Raw genomic sequence first — 23,518 nt, 5'->3', positions numbered from 1 at the left:
CAAGTCTATCGATGTGGAAAGGATTGTGTCCGGCATTCGACATTTTTGCAGTGTACTTTCAACAAAAGATTGCTGTAGCCGGTATTTTTCACGCGGCAAACTTCTAACCTCAAAATGGCTGACAGCACAAAATACTTTCAGGGAACAAACTAATAACTTTATTTTCTTACTTGGTAACTACGCTCTGCTACCATGATGATTTTAGAGCAAGAAAATAAAAACTGGATGTTATAGATATGTAAATTACTTTATTACAATAAATTAGCGCACAAAAACAGTGTTCACAGAGATCGACGTATGTATACCAGAGAGCGAGAGCAAAAAAAAAAAAGGGGGGGGGGGGAGCTACCACAGACTATATAATTTGATTGCGTTCACAAATCTCTAACATACCGTACAGGTTTTTATTCGAATTCTTTCGCTGCTACAGCTGTTAGACTTTGGAATGCACTTCCCGATTCCGTTCAAGTTTCTCTGAGCCGGCCGCGCCAGTTTTAAGTCGCACGTGGTCCAGATGTTTCTGACTCAGTCATGAGAGAGTAAATAATCTCTACATGTTATCTGCTATATACATACTCGTATATATGTTACAGTTAAAACTAGTTTTTACTTAGAACGCGTTTTCCCTAGTTAGAACTAGTTTTTACTAAATGCCTTTGTTAAAACTAGAATTAACTAATGCTCAAAATTAAATATCAGTTAAAACTAGTTCTTACTAGACAACACGCGTTTTTCCGAAGAGAGCCAGTTAAAACTGTTCCGACCAAGGTCAAAAAGGTGTCTCTGCAAGAAAAATGGTTGCCTTTGTAACTCAAAGTGCCACGATAGTTTGTCTTGTAATAACATGTAGATCCTCATCCTTTTTATAAATTTGAGATTGTTTAATTTTTTTATTGTAAGACAGAGTTGAGTGGAATGAATTGTGGTCAGCACTTTCTATGCCGTGTGGTTCCCGGCACCAATACAAAAAAAAAGACCACTCCATCTCTTTCCCATGGATGTCGTAAAAGGCGACTAATGGATAGGCTTACAAACTTGGGATTCTTTTTTAAGGCGATGGGCTAGCAACCTATCATTATTTGAATCTCAATTCTATCATTAAGCCAAAAGCTGAACGTGGCCATTCAGTCTTTTCAAGCCTGTTGGCCCTGTCTACCCCGCAAGAGATACAGACGTGACCATATGTATGTATGTATGTATGTACTTTCTATGCATGGGGTGAGCAGTCTCTTAATACGAGCACTGAAATCCTTATATGAGGATTCGAGTGCTTGTGTCAGTATAAACCTTTCTCAATCTTCAGCCACTCAGTGTGCGCTCGCACACTGAGTGGTTTAAGACACTCATTCCTTTCAACTCTGTCATACAATATAAAAATTAAACAATCTTAAATCTATAAAAAGGATGAGGATCTACTTGTTATTACAAGGTGGCGAGCGCTGGGCCGACCCGCCGTGCATGGGTGGTCGAACAGTATCTAAAAGCCAAAGTAGAGTACCGCCTGGCGTCGGAGCAGGCTCGAACCGCCAGTTGGAAGTGGTTCTGCGAGAAGCAGGACCGCGAGACGATGTGGGAGGGGATATCCAGGGTGATTGGCCGCACCGCAAGCAGGGAGGAGGACACACCTCTCGTGCAAAATGGGAGGATCCTTAGCGGGGAGGAGTCGTCGGGTCTACTGGCTAAAACCTTTTTCCCAAAAGACTGTAGGGAGTGGAAGGACAGTTTGCTATTATGAGGATAACTGACGACCAAACTAAATTCTACCACGTCCTTGCAACGCTGGATAGACAGTACGCAGCCGAAGTAGAGGATATTCTCACCGGTCCAGCTGACTACGCGCGCCTGAAGTCCGAGCTGATTAAGCGTTTGTCTGTGTCGCGCGAAAATAAGGTGAAGCAGCTACTGATGCACGAGCAGCTTGGCACACGCAAGCCGTCGCAATTTCTCCGGCACCTGCAACATCTCGCTGGACCAGCCATACCTGACGACTTTTTGAAGACGATCTGGACTAGCAGGTTACCCACGGGATTGCAGCCGATCATCGCCTCGCAACCCTCGCTGTCGCTGGACGCTCTCGCGGAACTAGCCGATCGTGTGCACGACATAGCGACTCCGACACAGCAAGTAGCCGCCACGTCTTCGTCAGCACCGTCATCATCAATCGATCTCCTAACACAGCAGGTGGCGCAGTTGACAAAGCAGGTCAGCGCGCTCCAGATGCAAATGAGCCGACAGCCGCGTCAACGGGAGCGAGGCCATTGATCCAGTACACGCAGCGGATCGTCATCGCGTACTCAGAGGTCCCAATCCAACTATCGGCGCTTTCCAGTCTGTTGGTATCATCATAAACACGGATCTAACGCGAAATACTGTGTGAAACCGTGCGACTTCCGTTTCGAATCGGGAAACCTTCCCGGCAGTCAGTGATGGCGACGGACGACTGCCAGATTTACACCGGTCGCCTTTTCGTTAAGGATCGCTCGAGCAACATAGACTATTTAATAGACACTGGTAGTGATATATGTGTGTACCCTATTTTTGCACTTAGAGAGCACCGTACCCGTGCGAAGTCCGACTATCAATTGAGTGCTGCCAATGGTTCGGCTATCGACACTTATGGCTATATACAACTAAACTTAAATTTAGGTTTACGCCGGAATTTTCCATGGCGCTTTGTGGTTGCTGACGTTACAAAACCTATCATTGGCGTAGATTTTTTATCATTTTACCAACTTACCGTTGATATCAGGAACCAAAAGTTAATCGATAGCCTAACCAATGTCAGCACTGTTACTAGAGTAGCCACCCGCAAAACCACGGTGTACATACATACATACATACATAAAATCACGCCTCTTTCCCGGAGGGGTAGGCAGAGACTACCTCTTTCCACTTGCCACGATCCCTGCATACTTCCTTTGCTTCATCCACATTCATAACTCTCTTCATGCAAGCTCGGCGGTTTCGGGTACTTTTGACCTGACCCTTTACCAGGACGTCCTTAATTTGATCAAGATATGTTCGTCTAGGTCTTCCCACTCCGACCTTTCCCTCCACACTCTTCATGTATATCTGCTTAGTCAACCTGTTTTCATTCATCCTCTCCACATGACCGAACCATCTCAACATACCCTTTTCTATTCCTGTAACTACATCTTCTTTCACATCACAACATTCCCTTATCACGCTGTTCCTTATCCGGTCACTCAATTTCACACCCAACATACTCCTTAACGCTCTCATTTCCACTGCATTTATTCTGCTTTCGTGCTTCTTTTGCCATACCCAACTTTCACATCCATACATTAATGTCGGGACCAACACGCCCACTAGAATCCTATCCATACTGTATACTATTCTCAACGATCCTTTCGCTCCAGATTATCTTAAATCGAAGTTCCCACTTTTAAGCGTTACCCACGCTCGATCCCTTCGCTCTTCTGATAACCTTCTTCTGGCCACTCCTGCCCATCGCCTTGGATTCATGTCGAATTCATTCCAAGTACAAGCCATCCGACTGTGGAATTCCCTTCCTGAATCTATTCGGAAAGCGCCTAATAGATTTGCATTCAGGGAGCAAGTCCATAAACATCTTTTTGACCAGTAGTTTTATTTTTAAACTCTACACAATCATCCAACTTATGTAGTATATGTATGTTTATTTTATATAGGTACTGTATATATTTATCTTCAAACTTATATATGTAAACTATATTATATGTGGGTGTATAAGGTATTCTATTATTCATATTTTTCTTATTATTATTATATATTTTTTTTACACTCATTGCACCACCCGTACGTCCATCTCAGTTTGGTCCAAAGGTTCGACTGGCAGAGAATGCCTTGTGGCATTAGGTCCACCTGTTGTACATTTTCGTGCATAAAGTTTAAATAAATAAAAATAAATAAATAAGCCTTTATGTTTCGCTTTCCACGAGCGGAAAAGTAACTGTTCGCCACGTCAGTATAGACATCTCGATTTCATTTCGCAGTTCACAACGGATGTGCGTCACATCTCTGGCAAGGACAACGATTGCCGACACGCTTTCCCGCATTTGTGAACTGCATATACCCGTAGATCTCGAAGTCATGGCCAAACTCCAAGCCACAGACCCCGAGCTATCAGAACACCTTCAAGGCATAACGTCTTTACGCCTCCAGAAAATGAACGTACCTGGGAGTCGTACTGAACTGTACTGCGACGTCAGTACACCGGCCCCCAGGCCCTTTGTTCCCAAGGCACTGCGTCGACAAGTTTTCGACTGCCTTCATTCGCTTTCTCATCCCGGTGCCAATGCCACAGCCAAGCTCGTTGCACAACGATTTGTCTGGCCACTGATGCGGAAAAACTGCCGAGAGTGGACAAAGGCATGTTTGGTATGCCAGCGCTCGAAGGTAAACAGACACGTCGCGTCACCTATAGGTACGCATGATTTACCTTCAGCGCGATTCAAACATGTCCAGTTGGACCTCGTCGGCCCACTACCCCCTGACGGTGAATATCGGTATTGTCTCACACTCGTCGATCGCTTTACGCGATGGCTTGAAGCTGTGCCGCTTACCGATATCACCGCCAAAACAGTGGCCAAAGCTTTTGTAGCTTGTTGGGTATCCCGATACGGCTGTCCCACTGAGATCGTTACCGACCGCGGACGACAGTTCCTGTCAGCGCTATTTCAGCAGCTGTCGAAATCCATTGGTTTTGATCATCGGAAGACCACGGCATACCACCCACAATGCAACGGCTTGATTGAACGCTTCCACCAGCAGCTGAAGGCAGCCATCACATGTCACGCAAGTCTCAACTGGACGGAGACCCTACCATTTGTTCTCCTTGGCATCAGGAGCGCCTTTAAGGAAGACCTCCAAAGCTCATCGGCTGAGTTGGTGTATGGCGAACCACTTGGCGAGCCACTTGAACAAATACCCGGACTACAGATGAATAAACCTTTAGAAACTATAAAAATCTTATAAACAAGGACAAGAATTAATTAAGTAAGTGGAAACAATTACTATCTATACATATTCAGTGACCAAAAAGTGAAAATCAATTTTAAGTGACGGTTAATGAACTTTGAAATTTGTAAACAATAATCTTGACAATGCAAACTTCAACCTTATCGAGTGAACAATAAGTACACCTTCTCTCTAACACGAACTTTAACGCCATCTCTAGTGGAACAACCAAAACTTTTCTACTAGCGACATCTAGGCGAGATTGGCATCAACATAAACACCAACAAAAGCATCATCGATTTCCACGAAATAGTAATAAAACTTACCACTAGAGGACTCCAAAAATTAAAAACATGAACAATAACAGAAAAATGGCATCACTACCACAGATATGTTTCAAATGTAAAAAGAGTGCCGTGTGGTTCCCGGCACTATTACAAAAAAGAATAGGACCACTCCATCTCTTTCCCATGGATGTCGTAAAAGGCGACTAAGGGATAGGCTTATAAACTTAGGATTCCTCTTTTAGGCGATGGGCTAGCAACCTGTCACTATTTGAATCTCGGTTCTATCATTAAGCCAAATAGCTGAACGTGGCCATTCAGTCTTTTCAAGACTGTTGGCTCTGTCTACCCCGCAAGGGATATAGACGTGACCATATGTATGTATGTATGTATGTAAAAAGAGTATCACTGGAAAAGACTATCTAAAACGTAAACAGTGTAAAAATCACTATCACCTGGACTGCCAAAGTATATCCTATCAATTTTTCCGCATTATGAACAAGTAGAATGATTGGACCTGTCTGAAATGTATAACTGAAAAAAGACCTGTCCGCTCATCGACGCCAAAGGCTTCAATCTCAGGTCATAAGACGATTACTGATCCTGAAATTGAGTCCACAAACAGCTTTTCTTTGACAGATATATCACAGAAAATCGATCAAAAGAAAGAAATAATTACAACATCTAGTAACAATACACTCTCACATCAAGAAGAATTTATCACACAAAGAAAGAAAAAAGTACTCTTGGAAAAATCAAGCGATACCCACGCTACAGACAGCAGTACAGATTCGCCACTGTCACTATCCCAATCAAACTTAAGCCTCCCTGACATGATTACTCTTCAAAATTCAGAAATAGATAAGATGAAAAAAGAAATAAATAATTTAAAAATAGCTTTACAATCAACAGAAAAAGAAATAGAAAATACAATATTAGAAAAAATAGAACTAGAAAAAAAGGTGACATCACAAGAACGAAAAATACAACAGTTACTATTAATATGCAGTAATACAGGATGCGATAAATCATTGACATTTAATAATACACGTCGAATTAAACGAAAAAAGGCAAACAAGCTAGACAAAACAACACATGAATACAATTTAAGTCCTAGAAATACCGACTCAACAAAAGAGTGCAAAGAGAATATGACAGTAAATGAAAACCAAATTAATATTACAGCAGAAAATACTTCGCAAGAATGTTCCAACCTTACAAACAAAAACGCTGAAATATTATGCTCTCCATCAAGAAAAAAAATTTATATTGTCGCCGATCAACAGGGCCGGGGACTTCAACAGTCTCTACGTAGTCTAATTGGCGCAGACTTCGACATATTTTGCTTCTGGAAGGATGGAGCGGATCTCATCAACGTAATCAACACCTGTAAGGAAGACATATCTGGTCTAACCATTCAAGATTATTTGGTTGTTACTGCGGGTATGAATAATAGAAATCCTTTAATTTTTAAGAAATATCTACTTAAATGGCTTGACGCTATCACAAATACAAATATTGTTGTCTGTGGTCTACCTGCTAATGCGTATTTAAACTCTAGTATTAATTATGATATAAAGCTCATCTGTAAAGATTTTCCCCACTGCAGATATGTTGACATGTATTATAAGAAATGCAAATTAGGTTCAAAATATTATGCTTCAGATTTGGGCTTTGCCATCGCTAGGGAAATTTGCCATCTTTCACATGGATCTTCTAAATCTTACTGTTACCTGGCGAATCATATTGTTCCTGACATAACCCAAAATCAAAACTTTCCTACACGAAATTCAGTCTCTCAACTCCCAAAGATAAACCATCAACAAGCTCATACGCCACCTACAAAAACTAGACAGCCTTTTTTATAGATAATCAAAACGAAACTCTACGATTGTTACATCAAAACATTAGCGGTTTTACCAATAAAAAGGAGTTCTTAGATATTGCTCTTTGTGAATTAAATAATACAAAAAAGTCCATAGACATAGTCTGCTTAACAGAAACATTTATACCACGCGGTCACGAGTCTAACTTACAGATAAATGGGTACAATCTTGGTTCAAGTTTTTGTAGAGTTCACAAAAAGGGAAAGAAAAAGCGGGGAGGCGTAGGCATACTAAGTGACACTTCACTAGAGATAAAAGATCTACCATATATTAAAGAGTTAGCACTCGAACGTACTTTCGAGTGCTGTGGCATTGAAATTGTTGCACACAAAATTATCCTAGTTTGCTTATACAGGATTCCAGATGCCGATATAAATATATTTTTTCAAAGACTTGAAGCTCTATTACATAAATTGAGGAATAAGACCAATAGAAGTATAATTTTAGCAGGGGATTGGAATATAAACACAATAGGAAAAGATCCAAGATCAATTAACCTAACAAATAAGTTAAAAAAAATAGTCCACAGCTATAACCTAAACTTAAACATACATACAGCCACTCGAAAGAAATCTTGTATTGACCTTTTTGCGAGCAATATCTCGGAAGCAACAGGCGTAACACTTCCTCTACACCTCTCTGACCATGATACGGCACAACTACTATCCGTTCCTATTAATAGAAAAGAGGAATATATTAGTTATTGGTTTGAGACAAAGAGAGATTTTAGTAAGGATAACATAGAAAAGTTTAAATATTTTGTAGGTCACTATCCATGGTCAGAGATCTTTGATACAGGTAATGTTCGGAACACATTTACAAATTTCCACAACGAACTTCCCAACATACAAAACAAAATGTAAAGTGAATAAAACTAAGAAACTCACATGGCTCACGAATGGCATTAAAAAATCATGTGCTAGGAAAAGAACATTACGTATGACATACTACAAACATAACACCAAACATAATAAAATGACATATAGGAATTATAGCAATTTGTTAAAAAAGTGTATATATTTGTCCCAAAAAATCGATAACAATAATTTTATAAAAACAGCAAAAAATATATGTCTAGCAGCATGGAATATTATCAATAAAAAAGGACACAATCACAGTAAAAGAGTAATTAAATGTGTAAAAATTAAAGATAAAAATATTATAAAACCGGAACAAATTTCAAACGAGTTTTACAAACATTTTATTGACTTAACACACGAGAAATATGACGCAAAAGTAAAAGCAGACCTTCGGTTATTAAAAAGAAATGACTCTATCATTTATTTGACACCCACTGACGAAAACGAAATATATAAAATAATAAAATCCCTTAACAACACCTGTTCGGTTGGGTATGACGAAATATCTACCAAAATTTTAAAAACCTGTGCCTTAGAGCTCTCCCCACTGATAGCATATTTGATAAATCTATCCCTAGAAAGTGGCATCTTCCCACCTAGCTTTAAACACTCGATCGTAAAGCCCTTACACAAAAAAGGTGACGAGGATGACGTGAATAATTACCGGCCTATAACATTAATACCTATTTTATCAAAAATTTGGGAAAACGTCATCCATGCCAGATTAACTTCATTTCTCGAAAAATTTCAAATTATAAGACCTGAACAGCATGGCTTCCGGAGGGGAAGATCTACAACAACTGCTTGCTTTTCCTTTGTAAAGCAAATTGCTAATAATATGGATATTAGAGTCCCAGTAACTTCCGTACAATTTGACATGACACGCGCCTTTGATTTCGTATGTCATGGAACTCTATTAGCGAAACTTGAGCGATATGGTATCAGAGGTAAAGCTCATGATTTGATTGCCGATTACCTTGATGCAAGAACCCAATGTAGAGGTTAATAATTTCAATGGCGATTTAGAGTTTAAAGCTTTCCGATCATCAATTGCAACAAATAAAATAGGTGTACCTCAAGGCAGTGTACTCGGGCCTCTCCTGTTTATTCTCTACATAAATGAGTTGCCAACGATCACATCTTATCCATGTATACTGTTTGCTGATGACCTAACTATTGTTTTTCACAAGAGACTTAGACGAGAATTAGAGAGAGAGATATGTAGACTTATCTAAAACAACTTACTTACAATATATAAATAAGAATAGTAGACCTCAGGACCTGTCCATAGCGTACAATGGCAACCTAATTAGGGAGTGTGTTTCGACAAAGTTTTTGGGCATTATGCTTGACAAACATTTATCGTGGAAAGAGCATGTTGAATACTTAAGCCAAAGATTAAATCGTTTTGTTTACGCTCTATATCGGTTAAGAATTACTTGTGGTCAAGATACAGCACTCCTTGCTTACCACGGTCATGTTTGCTCGGCTCTGCGGTATGGACTAGTCATTTGGGGAAATTCTGTTAGTATCGATGATGTTTTCTTAATACAGAAAAAATGTGTTAGAGCCTTATGTGGTGCCAAACCATTAGATAGCTGTAGACCATTATTTAAAAAATTAAAAATATTGACATTGACTTCTATGTATATATTGGACATCTGCATATTTGTAAAGAATAACATACAATTATTTAAAAAAATATTGTATCCTTCTGGACTAAGATACCCAAACCGACTGGCTTTCCAGCCTCATACAACGAAATCATTCAAAATGAACAGTTATGACATGGCAATAAGGATATACTACTCTGTCAAGAAAGTAGCAGGAAAAGATCAATAATACACAAACTGTTTGTTATTCATCCAAATTTATTTTATCACCTTCAAAATATGCTCCTTTAGAAACGATACACTTACGCCAACGAATAATCCAATCATCAAAACATTTTTTAAACGCTGTTTCCGGAATTGAGGTCAGTTCTCGCCGCGAATTCTCTTTTATACATACATACATACATAAAATCACGCCTCTTTCCCGGAGGGGTAGGCAGAGACTACCTCTTTCCACTTGCCACGATCTCTGCATACTTCTTTCGCTTCGTCCACATTCATAACTCTCTTCATACAAGCTCGGCGGTTTCGGGTACTTTTGACCTGACCCTTTACCAGGACGTCCTTAATTTGATCAAGATACGTTCGTCTAGGTCTTCCCACTCCGACCTTTCCCTCCACACTCTCCTTGTATATCTGCTTAGTCAACCTGCTTTCATTCATCCTCTCCACATGACCGAACCATCTTAACATACCCTTTTCTATTCCTGTAACTACATCTTCTTTCACATCACAACATTCCCTTATCACGCTGTTCCTTATCCTGTCACTCAATTTCACACCCATCATACTCCTTAACGCTCTCATTTCCACTGCATTTATTCTGCTTTCATGCTTCTTTTGCCATACCCAACTTTCACTCCCATACATTAATGTCGGGACCAACACGCCCCTGTGCACAGCCAGTCGAGCCTTTTTGGATAGTTTCTGACTGCTCATAAAGGCATGCAAAGCTCCATTCACCATGTTCCCCGCGTTCACTCTCCTTTCAATATCACTATCATACTTGCCATCTGATGTAAACTTTGATCCTAGATATACAAACTCTTTCACTTGCTCCACTTTTTCTCCTCCAATCAAAATATTACATGCTGTCATTTCTTTCTCCATTTCAAAAACCAGTGTTTTAGTTTTACTTACGTTCACTTTCATTCCTTTCTCTTTTAAAGCTTCATGCATACAGTTTACCATCTCCTGTAACTCCTCCGCTGATGACGCCAGTATAACCTGATCGTCGGCATAGAGCAGACATTTGACGAGTAACTCATTCATCCTTAATCCACTTTTAGACTCTTTCAAATCTGTCAAACAGCTATCCATAAATAGGTTGAACAGCCACGGTGACGCAACACATCCTTGCCTAACGCCTTTCTCAATCTTAAACCACTCAGTGTGCGCTCCGTTTATCCTGACACAAGCACTCGAATCCTCATATAAGGATTTCAGTGCTGACCACAATTCATTCCTCTCAACTCTGTCATAGGCCTTTTCCAGATCTACGAATGTGCAATAGACTTTTTGACTCTTGGCCAAAAACTTTTCGGCTATGCACCGCAAGGAAAAGACCTGATCAGTACATCCCATTCCCTTTCGAAATCCCGCTTGAGCATCCCATATTTTGTCATCAGTTTCATTCCTGACTCTATTAATCAATACCTTAGCATACAATTTGCCGACGACGCTAAGCAGGCTTATACCACGATAATTTTTGCAGTCCAGCTGTGACCCTTTTCCTTTGTAAAGTGGCACGATAACAGCCTTACACCAATCTTTTGGTACTCGGCCGCTTCTCCAACACAAATTGAAAAGGCAGTACAACTGACTAGCTACTACGCCTTTTCCTGCTTTAAGCATCTCGACCGACACTCTATCACACCCAGCAGCCTTTCCCGCTTTCATACTCTTAAGTGCTTCCACAATTTCGAACATTTCAATTTCGCCTTCCATCTCATTCTCTTTTTCTTCGCTATAGCAGAAATCTTTCTTATTTCCTTCCTTTTTTTCAAATAAACTTTCAAAATAGTCCTTCCATATCTTTAGTACACATTCTTCTCCTTTCACAACGCTACCATCCTGGCATCTGATCCTAGTCAGCTCTCTGGTTATAGTATTTCCTCGGGCTGACCTTACGGATTTCCAGAATACTTTCAGATTTGACTGAAAGTCTTCTGATAGCCTTTTATCAAAATCCTCTTTATACTCTTCTTTCTTTCTAATCACAGCTTTCTTAACCAAATCTTTCATTTTCTTATATTCCTTACGTGCTTCATTCACATCTTCATCTATAACCTCTTGCATTCTTAAGTTAGCTTTTGCTGCTAACAAATCCAGCCATGCTTTCTTCTTTAATCGCACAAGTTCTTGCACATCTTTACTCATCCACGCATTTTTGTGATTTTTTCCTTTCCTTCTTCTACTTACACCACACACTTCAACAGCTACTTTCACAATTCTTTCTTTAAATTCCTTCCATCCATCTTCAATATCGCTCATTTCCTCTAAATCTTCAAATTCATCCTTCAGTCTATTAATATACTTCTTACCTACATCCATATCTTGCAAATTTTCTACTTTTACTCTTTCCAAAGCGCTGGTTTGCTCCCTTACCCTGTGCCGCCAGCGATTGAAGATACCCCTTATCCGGGATATCACCAGTAAATGGTCCGAGTCAATGCCAGCACCGCGATATGCACGGGTATCCAGCACTTTGTTCTTCAATCTTTCATCTACAATCACAAAGTCTATCATACTTTTTAAAATACCTTCCACTCTTGTGTAGGTGTGGATCTCTTTATGTTGAAACATTGAGTTCGACACAAAAAGATCCCACTCTAGACAAATTTCTAATACACTTCTTCCATTATCATTCACCCTTTCGTCACCAAACGCACCAAGCACCTTTTCATATCCATCACGCTTTACACCCACCCATCCATTAAAGTCACCTAACATAATAATCTTCTCATTTGGCTTGGTAACTTTCAATACTTCTCTTACACTATTCCAGAACTCCTCGTTTTCGCTTTTTGCTGATGTTGTACCCCTCGAACCCACATCCCAAGGTGCATAAACACCTAGAACGAAGATCCGAGTGATTCCAACTTTCAGCCTAATCCATAGAAGACGAGGGCTGACACACTCATACTCATTCACGCACTCAGCCATTCGTGCAGAAAGAATTAGACCGACCCCTTGACAGCCTCGGCTGGTACTGGAAATTCCAGACCAATACGCCGTGTAAGGGCCGTGCTGCGTCGCGTCGCATCCTTTCCGCTTCGTTTCATTCACGCACAACACATCCAAACGTCTTTCATCCATCATCTGGCATACTTCCTCAATCTTATCCTTCATTCCTCCTCTTACATTCATCGTCGCAAAGCGGCTTTCAGCAGACCGCATACCGCTCCCGCCGGGAACGAGACGTGATGGGGTGCGGACACCATCGCCGCCATCTAGGTGCTCTTTCAAAAAATTTGCATCCATGCGATTCCCACGAGACGCTAGGGAAAAATTTTGTCCGCCCCAGCAGAGCCCCGCATGCCAGGGTAAGGCTAGCCATTACCTGGGGGTCGCCCAACCCCATGGCGGAAGTGGCACGCTCGAGACTAGGCTCGCCCCTAGCCATGCATCCATCGGCGCGGCAGACCTTAGATTGGCATTTATGTCAGCAATTCTCTTTTATGTCTTCTACCGATTGAAAACGGGTGCCACGAAGTGGTAATTTGAGTTTAGGAAAAAGAAAAAAGTCGGCTGGAGCCATATCTGGTGAATATGGTGGTTGCTCGATGGTATTTGTTGAGTGTTTGGTTAAAAATTCGTTCACAATGATGGCCTTGTGCGAAGGTGCATTATCATGGTGCAAAATCCAAGAATTTTCTTTCCACAAATCTGGCCTTTTTCGTCGGATTTGCTCTCTTAAACGCCGCATAACACTCAAATAATATTCCTTATTTACCGTTTGACCTTCCGGCAAGAATTCCGAGTGCACAACACCGCGATAGTCAAAGAAAACAGTCAACATGACTTTGACTTTTGAACGACTTTGGCGTGGTTTTTTCGGTTTCGGTTCAGTTGGAAGGCGCCACTCCGAAGCTTGTTGACTAGTTTGCATGTCAAACTCGTAAACCCACGTCTCGTCACCAGTAACAATGCGTTTCATGAATGTTGGGTCGGAATTGACTCGTTCTAGCATGTCCTCAGCGACTCTCATGCGATTGAGTTTTTGAAAAAAATTCAGGTCTTTTGGGACTAGCCGAGCGGCAACATGTTTCATACCCAAATTTTTTGTTAAAATGGTACCGATCGACTCGTGAGATACAGGAAGTTCGGTGGCTATTTCTCTCAAAGTTGAATGAGGATTTTCAGTCACTATTTCCTTCACTTTTGCGATGTTAACTTCAGTTGCAGACGTTGATGGCCTACCAGAGCGAGGCAAATCTTCCATCACATCTCGACCGCTTTTGAACGCTTTGTACCACTCATAAGCACGAGTTTTTGATAAAGTCGATTCACCGTAAGCCTTCTGTAACATTTTTAGTGACTCCGAACACGATATTCCATTGGCAATGCAAAATTTAAGACAAACTCTTTGTTCGATGTTTTTATCCATTATGAAATTAGCAATACACACTAGATATGATATAACTAAAAATAGCACTGTATTTAATGTAAACAACAGATGCAACTCAAACTCCGCGCCAAAATGGAAAACAGTTCTGCCAATCTAACAACAACAAAAAAAACAAAAATTTTAATTTGGAACCATAAATAAATAATCCATTCCCGATACTTTTCTGACTGAACCATTTGTCCGAAAACAAGGTCACTGCCAATGTCTAAATTTAAAAAACAACTCCACACTATACTTATCAATAATTGCTTTTATAATATTAATGAGTTTTTTAGTTTTAAGTTCTGACATATAGCGCCACCAAATAATTCAAAATAATTCCAAATAATTTTAATTAATGCTTTTTTATTATTGTAACTATTGACGTAATTTTTATCGTATTTGTAATTTATTTTAATAGACATTATTGACTTCAACATTTGCATGCCGACATACTTTTGTCCTACTATGTATTTTTAACCGTGTTTGCCTGCAAATAAATAAATTCATTCATTCATTCATTCATTCATTCATTCATTCATTCGCCTTCCTGATGAATTTTTTGGTCACAACGTCCCCGGTTACACAACTGACATCACCGACTTCTCAGCTCGCATGAAGTCTTTCGCCGAGAATGTACGTCCCGTTCCCCCTCAGCACCACTCATCTCACAGAACTTTCGTTTTCAAAGACCTCGCCACTTGCAGTCATGTATTTCTTCGGGAAGACATGTTGCGTGGCTCACTTCAGCCTGCTTATACAGGGCCACACGAAGTTCTGAAGAGAAGTGCCAAATTTTTTAGGATTAGCTAGCTGGATACACCAGGGGGCACAGATTTTATAGGGAGTGACACGCTCGGGGACGGGAGAGGAAGGCCGACCAGCCGCGACCAGTCGACCACAATCGACCGACTATACAGCCTATAGCCAATATAGGAATTGAGGAAGACGGGTATTGCGACGGAGGAGAGCGTTGATGTGTTGCGTCTTTCCTTCTTTCTTATTTTCTAGATCGTTTTTTAATGGTTCGTTGTCAGTTTCATTTATTTCGTAGGAATCTCATGCTGCTGTGATGAATTTTGTTATTTGTCGCGATGTCTGCCCATTCTGAAGAATATTTAGTGTAGGATTTCATGAGGCCTTCTTAATAAATTATGTAGGAATATTATCCCCGTTTTGATAGTTTTTGTGGTTCGGTTCGGTGGGCTGTTTCAGATCTGCACTCGCCAAGTCATTTCTTGCGCCATCTTCAAGCCTTTATTCTTGTCATCCAAATTTGCCTGTGGCTTTCTCTCAAGTTGGTCGCGTTGTGTCCAATATGAGTTCTTCCAGTTTGAGGTGTTGATTCAGCTTGTACTGTTGTTTCTAATGTGTCGTGTCTCTTGTATGTGCACTTCCAGTTGCAGCATTGGACCCTATGCGTCGTGTTTCTCCAATTAGTAGCATTGATTCCGATGTTATTTCACATGTTCACCGCCCTAGTTTCAATGCCGTCCGTATATTCTCTTACCGTATTTTTCCAGATCTCATTTTCGCCTCCAATGCCCGTGTTTCCTCAGGTTCCAATATGATATCCATCAGTTCGCAGTATTAACTCTAGTAAATCATGTTTTCTCGAATTCATGCTCTTGATTCCAATTTGTTGTGTGTCCTCAGGTTTGCAGCATTAATTACAAAATGACCTCTATTAGTTCGCAGCATTAATTCCAATACATAATGTTTTCTTGAATTCGCAGTCTTGATTCCAATACGTCATGATTCCTCAGATTTGCAGCATTGCTTCCAATATAATTCCCATCAGTTCGCTGCATTGATTCCAATATATCGTGTTTCCTCGGATTCAATCTTTTGATTTCCATACCTACGTTGCGTTTTCTCAGGTTCGCAGCATTGATTCCAATATGACCTCTATCAGTTCGCAGCATTAATTCCAATAAGTCATGTGTCCTCAGGTTCGCAGCATTGATTCCAATATGACCTCCATCAGTTCGCAGCATTAATTCTAATACATCATGTTTCCTCACGTTCGCAGCATTGATTCCAATATGACCTCTATCAGTTTACAACATACGTTCCAGTACATATTTTTCTCGAATTCGTAGTCTTGATACCAATACGTTGTATGTCCTCAGGTTCGCAGCATTGTTTCCAATATGACCTCCATCAGTTCGCAGCATTAATTCTAATACATCATGTGTCCTCAGGTTCGCAGCATTGATTCCAATATGACTTCTATCAGTTTACAACATACGTTCCAGTACATAATTTTTCTCGAATTCGTAGTCTTGATATCAATACGTTGTATGTCCTCAGGTTCGCCGCATTGATTCCAATATGACCTCTATCAGTTTACAGCATTAGTTCCAATACATCATTTTTCTCGAATTCGTAGTCTTGATACCAATACGTTGTATGTCCTCGGGTTCGCAGCATTGATTCCAATATGACCTCTATCAGTTTACAGCATTAGTTCCAATACATCATTTTTCTCGAATTCGTAGTCTTGATACCAATACGTTGTGTACCCTCAGGTTCGCAGCATTGACTCCAATACCTCTATCAGTTCGTAGCATTAATAACAATACATGACGATTTCTCGAATTCACAGCCTTGATTCCAATACGTCGTGTTTTCTTAAATTCGCGGCATTAGTAAGTCTTGTTTTCTGAAGTTCGCAGCATTCGTTCACATACATCGGTTTTCAGTATTTCCTCCAGATAATAGATCATAGCGTTGATTCCAATCTGACTTCTCCAGTTCTTAGCACTGATTCCAATACTCCATTTTTCCTAAATTTTTTTCAGCACTCAATTTTGATTCATGTCGTATTTCCTCCAGATTCCAGCATTGATTTTGATGTGTTGATTTTCTTCAGCTCGCCCTTCTTTTGCTTGCTGCGTGAGCTTGCGGCATGGCTTCCAATACTAATACACAATATGATGAGAGTTGGTTATGTCTTCTAGCTTCAGCTCGGCAACAGAGGCCGTATTTTTGTGACGTGGTTCTTTTCTATTGCATTGTGTTTGTATTATTATAATTTGAGGTTATCAGTGAGATTGACGCTATCTGCCTTTTTGTGTTTTCTGCCGCGTTTTGCTAAGATTATACCTAACCATTTTGATACGCCTTTTTCTTTTTTTCTTTTTCTTAATATTTGTTCTCTATTTCATTTGTTTTATCATCATATTCAATATTATATACTATGTATGGTAGGTATGTCATCTTTTGCATCCGCTACGGGGCGAACGTTGGTTTTGAATTTATATTAAGGTTCCATGCAGCAGATGGTCCAGATTAATTTTATTATTTTACAATCAATGATGATGTTGTGTGTGCGTTGTTGGTTTTATTTTATATAATGTGTTATTTAAGGGTTGGTAAGATCTGTGGAAGGAAAGTTGCCTGGAAATATAAATGCATTAGTATAATTAATCTCGTGCAATCTGAAAAACAAAACGCAATGTAGTGAACGGTCTAAGAGCCGATTTTTTGTAAAGATCCCAGCTTCTATTGTTTTTGCCAGATGTGAATTTTTCGTCCCTTGGCATTGTGGAGCAGGTAGCTGGAATGGGATAGGAGAACTTTCTATTTGACCAACTGTCCAAGCGGCCTTGTATTTTAGTATTGTTTGGATTTAGTTATGATTTTTAATATGTAGATTTTAGGTTTATGAAGCCCACGTGGTAACGGTATCAGGGAATTGGACATACAGAATTGTTTTTAAACAACCTAGTTAGTCTAGTAATAAATATACCCGTTAAGTGTCTTCAAGATATAAAATAGAAGCATATACTTACGTATACAAAAAAATATTTCTTATACGTCCTTGAATAGAATTACTTAAGCGATATCAAGTGGTGATATTATTTTTGGCTTTATGCAGTTATAGATGAATTTTAGATATTGTTAACATCTGACGCTTGTTTTTGGCTGCTTTGTACGACAAAAGCCAATGGAAAAAGGAAAGATCTCACCGGGTTTTCTGCCACACGAACGCACGTATAATCAGCTAATCACAACACAACACTTCACAATACAGTTTATGCAAACCTTTACATAATATTATAAGGTTTGTAATTTCCCGCCAAAGTAGCCTAATTGCAACCGGCACTGCAAGTGGCCAACAGATGTTGCAGTCTATTGTGCTGGGCACGACCGTGTTCGTCCGATGTCCAAACAAGACTCCGAAATAGAAAAAGCTTCGTCTCCGACAAAAACAAATGGAACCGGTTCTTGAAAGCCCGGTAACGGCCTTGATGTTGGTGTAGGCAAATCACCTCTCATCAGTAAGTCGTACAGTTTCGTGTTATGGAAAATAGTGGAATCACTTTCCTTTCCATATGCTCCTATGTCCACATAGATGAATCTGTATTTCGAGTCCACAATAGCCAACAAAACTATTGAATTGTAGCCCTTGTAATTAAAAAAAAGTGATCCAATTTTTGGGGGACTACGAATACGAATATGTTTCCCATCAACGGCTCCAATACAGTTAGGGAAGTTGGCTTTCTTGTCAAAGTCCGCAGCTATTTCTTCAAACAGCTGTTGTGTTATTTTTGGTATGTTTGCATTAAAACAAAATTTCCATATTGCATTACAAACTACTCGTATTATCTTAGCAACTGTACTTATTCCTCGAAAATAATCTAAATGTATATTTCTGATTTCATTTCCGGTCGCTAGGAATCTGTAACATAAATAGAAAATAAAAGGATTAATTTACATAACAAACTGGAAAAATAAAGAACACCAACCTAAAACGACATAAACATACATAAATTATTTTAATTTAATTAATTGGTAAACAACGCTTCTCGCGTTAAGTTCGCCTATTGTTCTGTACAATTGGTATTTGATGAATAATAAAGATTAATAAATGAACATACATACATACATAAAATCACGCCTCTTTCCCGGAGGGGTAGGCAGAGACTACCTCTTTCCACTTGCCACGATCTCTGCATACTTCTTTCGCTTCGTCCACATTCATAACTCTCTTCATACAAGCTCGGCGGTTTCGGGTACTTTTGACCTGACCCTTTACCAGGACGTCCTTAATTTGATCAAGATACGTTCGTCTAGGTCTTCCCACTCCGACCTTTCCCTCCACACTCTCCTTGTATATCTGCTTAGTCAACCTGCTTTCATTCATCCTCTCCACATGACCGAACCATCTTAACATACCCTTTTCTATTCCTGTAACTACATCTTCTTTCACATCACAACATTCCCTTATCACGCTGTTCCTTATCCTGTCACTCAATTTCACACCCATCATACTCCTTAACGCTCTCATTTCCACTGCATTTATTCTGCTTTCATGCTTCTTTTGCCATACCCAACTTTCACTCCCATACATTAATGTCGGGACCAACACGCCCCTGTGCACAGCCAGTCGAGCCTTTTTGGATAGTTTCTGACTGCTCATAAAGGCATGCAAAGCTCCATTCACCATGTTCCCCGCGTTCACTCTCCTTTCAATATCACTATCATACTTGCCATCTGATGTAAACTTTGATCCTAGATATACAAACTCTTTCACTTGCTCCACTTTTTCTCCTCCAATCAAAATATTACATGCTGTCATTTCTTTCTCCATTTCAAAAACCAGTGTTTTAGTTTTACTTACGTTCACTTTCATTCCTTTCTCTTTTAAAGCTTCATGCATACAGTTTACCATCTCCTGTAACTCCTCCGCTGATGACGCCAGTATAACCTGATCGTCGGCATAGAGCAGACATTTGACGAGTAACTCATTCATCCTTAATCCACTTTTAGACTCTTTCAAATCTGTCAAACAGCTATCCATAAATAGGTTGAACAGCCACGGTGACGCAACACATCCTTGCCTAACGCCTTTCTCAATCTTAAACCACTCAGTGTGCGCTCCGTTTATCCTGACACAAGCACTCGAATCCTCATATAAGGATTTCAGTGCTCGTTTCAAGAGACTGCTCACCCCATGCATAGAAAGTGCTGACCACAATTCATTCCTCTCAACTCTGTCATAGGCCTTTTCCAGATCTACGAATGTGCAATAGACTTTTTGACTCTTGGCCAAAAACTTTTCGGCTATGCACCGCAAGGAAAAGACCTGATCAGTACATCCCATTCCCTTTCGAAATCCCGCTTGAGCATCCCATATTTTGTCATCAGTTTCATTCCTGACTCTATTAATCAATACCTTAGCATACAATTTGCCGACGACGCTAAGCAGGCTTATACCACGATAATTTTTGCAGTCCAGCTGTGACCCTTTTCCTTTGTAAAGTGGCACGATAACAGCCTTACACCAATCTTTTGGTACTCGGCCGCTTCTCCAACACAAATTGAAAAGGCAGTACAACTGACTAGCTACTACGCCTTTTCCTGCTTTAAGCATCTCGACCGACACTCTATCACACCCAGCAGCCTTTCCCGCTTTCATACTCTTAAGTGCTTCCACAATTTCGAACATTTCAATTTCGCCTTCCATCTCATTCTCTTTTTCTTCGCTATAGCAGAAATCTTTCTTATTTCCTTCCTTTTTTCAAATAAACTTTCAAAATAGTCCTTCCATATCTTTAGTACACATTCTTCTCCTTTCACAACGCTACCATCCTGGCATCTGATCCTAGTCAGCTCTCTGGTTATAGTATTTCCTCGGGCTGACCTTACGGATTTCCAGAATACTTTCAGATTTGACTGAAAGTCTTCTGATAGCCTTTTATCAAAATCCTCTTTATACTCTTCTTTCTTTCTAATCACAGCTTTCTTAACCAAATCTTTCATTTTCTTATATTCCTTACGTGCTTCATTCACATCTTCATCTATAACCTCTTGCATTCTTAAGTTAGCTTTTGCTGCTAACAAATCCAGCCATGCTTTCTTCTTTAATCGCACAAGTTCTTGCACATCTTTACTCATCCACGCATTTTTGTGATTTTTTCCTTTCCTTCTTCTACTTACACCACACACTTCAACAGCTACTTTCACAATTCTTTCTTTAAATTCCTTCCATCCATCTTCAATATCGCTCATTTCCTCTACATCTTCAAATTCATCCTTCAGTTTATTAATATACTTCTTACCTACATCCATATCTTGCAAATTTTCTACTTTTACTCTTTCCAAAGCGCTGGTTTGCTCCCTTACCCTGTGCCGCCAGCGATTGAAGATACCCCTTATCCGGGATATCACCAGTAAATGGTCCGAGTCAATGCCAGCACCGCGATATGCACGGGTATCCAGCACTTTGTTCTTCAATCTTTCATCTACAATCACAAAGTCTATCATACTTTTTAAAATACCTTCCACTCTTGTGTAGGTGTGGATCTCTTTATGTTGAAACATTGAGTTCGACACAAAAAGATCCCACTCTAGACAAATTTCTAATACACTTCTTCCATTATCATTCACCTTTTCGTCACCAAACGCACCAAGCACCTTTTCATATCCATCACGCTTTACACCCACCCATCCATTAAAATCACCTAACATAATAATCTTCTCATTTGGCTTGGTAACTTTCAATACTTCTCTTACACTATTCCAGAACTCCTCGTTTTCGCTTTTTGCTGATGTTGTACCCCTCGAACCCACATCCCAAGGTGCATAAACACGAAGATCCGAGTGATTCCAACTTTCAGCCTAATCCATAGAAGACGAGGGCTGACACACTCATACTCATTCACGCACTCAGCCATTCGTGCAGAAAGAATTAGACCGACCCCTTGACAGCCTCGGCTGGTACTGGAAATTCCAGACCAATACGCCGTGTAAGGGCCGTGCTGCGTCGCGTCGCATCCTTTCCGCTTCGTTTCATTCACGCACAACACATCCAAACGTCTTTCATCCATCATCTGGCATACTTCCTCAATCTTATCCTTCATTCCTCCTCTTACATTCATCGTCGCAAAGCGGCTTTCAGCAGACCGCATACCGCTCCCGCCGGGAACGAGACGTGATGGGGTGCGGACACCATCGCCGCCATCTAGGTGCTCTTTCAAAAAATTTGCATCCATGCGATTCCCACGAGACGCTAGGGAAAAATTTTGTCCGCCCCAGCAGAGCCCCGCATGCCAGGGTAAGGCTAGCCATTACCTGGGGGTCGCCCAACCCCATGGCGGAAGTGGCACGCTCGAGACTAGGCTCGCCCCTAGCCATGCATCCATCGGCGCGGCAGACCTTAGATTGGCAGGGATTTACATTAAAGAGGAATCCCAAGTCTATCCCTTAGTCGGCTCTTACGACATCCGTGGGAAAGAGATGGAGTGGTCCTATTCTTTTGTAATGGTGCCGGGAACCACACGGCAAATAAATGAATGAATAAATTAAATATTGTCTATTTCTTTTTGCAGGTAATTCAGTAATACAAAGATGGAGGGGGATTAAGGATACCTTTAATAAATATGAAAAGAAACTCAAAGATGCAAGTAGGTCAGGGTCTGGATCCAAAAATATAAAAGAATACCATCTGTACAAACAATTACAATTTCTTAAGAAAAATTTGCAAAATGAGACCTCTACTAGTATAAATGAGTCAGAAAATGAGCAAGATAATCAAGAAGGTACATCTAAAACACGTTACCAAAGGCAGCCACCAAAAAGAAAGATGGTTAATAATAATTTTGAAGATGATATTGTAAAGATTTTAAAGGAACCTGAGAATAGACACATATCTTTTTTTAAAGGTATTCTACCATCACTTGAAAGATTAGATAACAATAAAACACTAATCTTTCAGAGCAGAGTTCTTCAAATTTTAACAGAGTTGCATCAACCTCATGGCTACTACTATCCGAATAGCAACTACCAGAGTGGCTATCAAACTCAACATTTTGCGACATCTCAACAAACGCCACTGATACGTCCACAGTCATCTAACATACCAGATCAAATTAATTCACCCAGTAATGATTATTCTAACTCAAGCATATTAAGCACACTTTCAACTGAAGAAGACTTTGATTTTTCGTAAATTTTATGGATTGTAATATTTTAAAAACTCTTTTCTCAATAAAAACTAATGTAAACAATTATTGTTTTTCTTTACTTACCGGATAGTGAGGCCAATCATTTCCAGAGGCATAACAGGAATTCTCCCCTTGTACGATTGTTTCTGAAGATATGGTGATAATAAACTTAAAAGCTCTTCGAATGAAGATATGCTCATTCTAAAATACTCCAAAAATTTTTTTTCGTCGGTTTTCAAAGCTTTATATTTTAGAAGAAAATAGTTTCCATCGGGATTCATAATAGTAATAAATGGATGAACCCAAAATCTTCTTTGTTTCTTTTTCTTGTATCTCCTAAGCAATAATAAAAG

General features: G+C 40.0%; 2 protein-coding genes across 2 annotated transcripts; both read left to right on the top strand.

Annotated features, from left to right (window-relative positions):
- Positions 1-1,731: 1,731 nt before the first annotated feature.
- LOC132904123 (uncharacterized) lies at positions 1,732-2,262 on the top strand. The gene has a single exon (XM_060954045.1). It carries the CDS (start codon positions 1,732-1,734, stop codon positions 2,260-2,262), a length of 531 nt encoding a protein of 176 aa, XP_060810028.1.
- A 20,266-nt stretch (positions 2,263-22,528) lies between these two features.
- Positions 22,529-23,291, top strand: LOC132904122 (uncharacterized; the record flags this gene model as incomplete). Its single annotated transcript, XM_060954044.1, has 1 exon — positions 22,529-23,291. A coding segment is annotated over one exon (642 nt), but the record flags the coding sequence as incomplete, so codon positions are not given.
- Positions 23,292-23,518: the final 227 nt, after the last annotated feature.

The sequence above is a fragment of the Amyelois transitella genome, chromosome W, assembly GCF_032362555.1.
Source record: "Amyelois transitella isolate CPQ chromosome W, ilAmyTran1.1, whole genome shotgun sequence".
Classification (NCBI taxonomy): domain Eukaryota; kingdom Metazoa; phylum Arthropoda; class Insecta; order Lepidoptera; family Pyralidae; genus Amyelois; species Amyelois transitella.
The sequence above is the reverse complement of the archived record's forward strand: the minus strand, read 5'-3'. Positions and strand labels throughout refer to the sequence as shown.

Excerpts from the sequence above, each read along its gene's own strand:
- LOC132904123 (XM_060954045.1), top strand. The coding sequence starts at position 1,732 with ATGAGGATAACTGACGACCAAACTAAATTCTACCACGTCCTTGCAACG.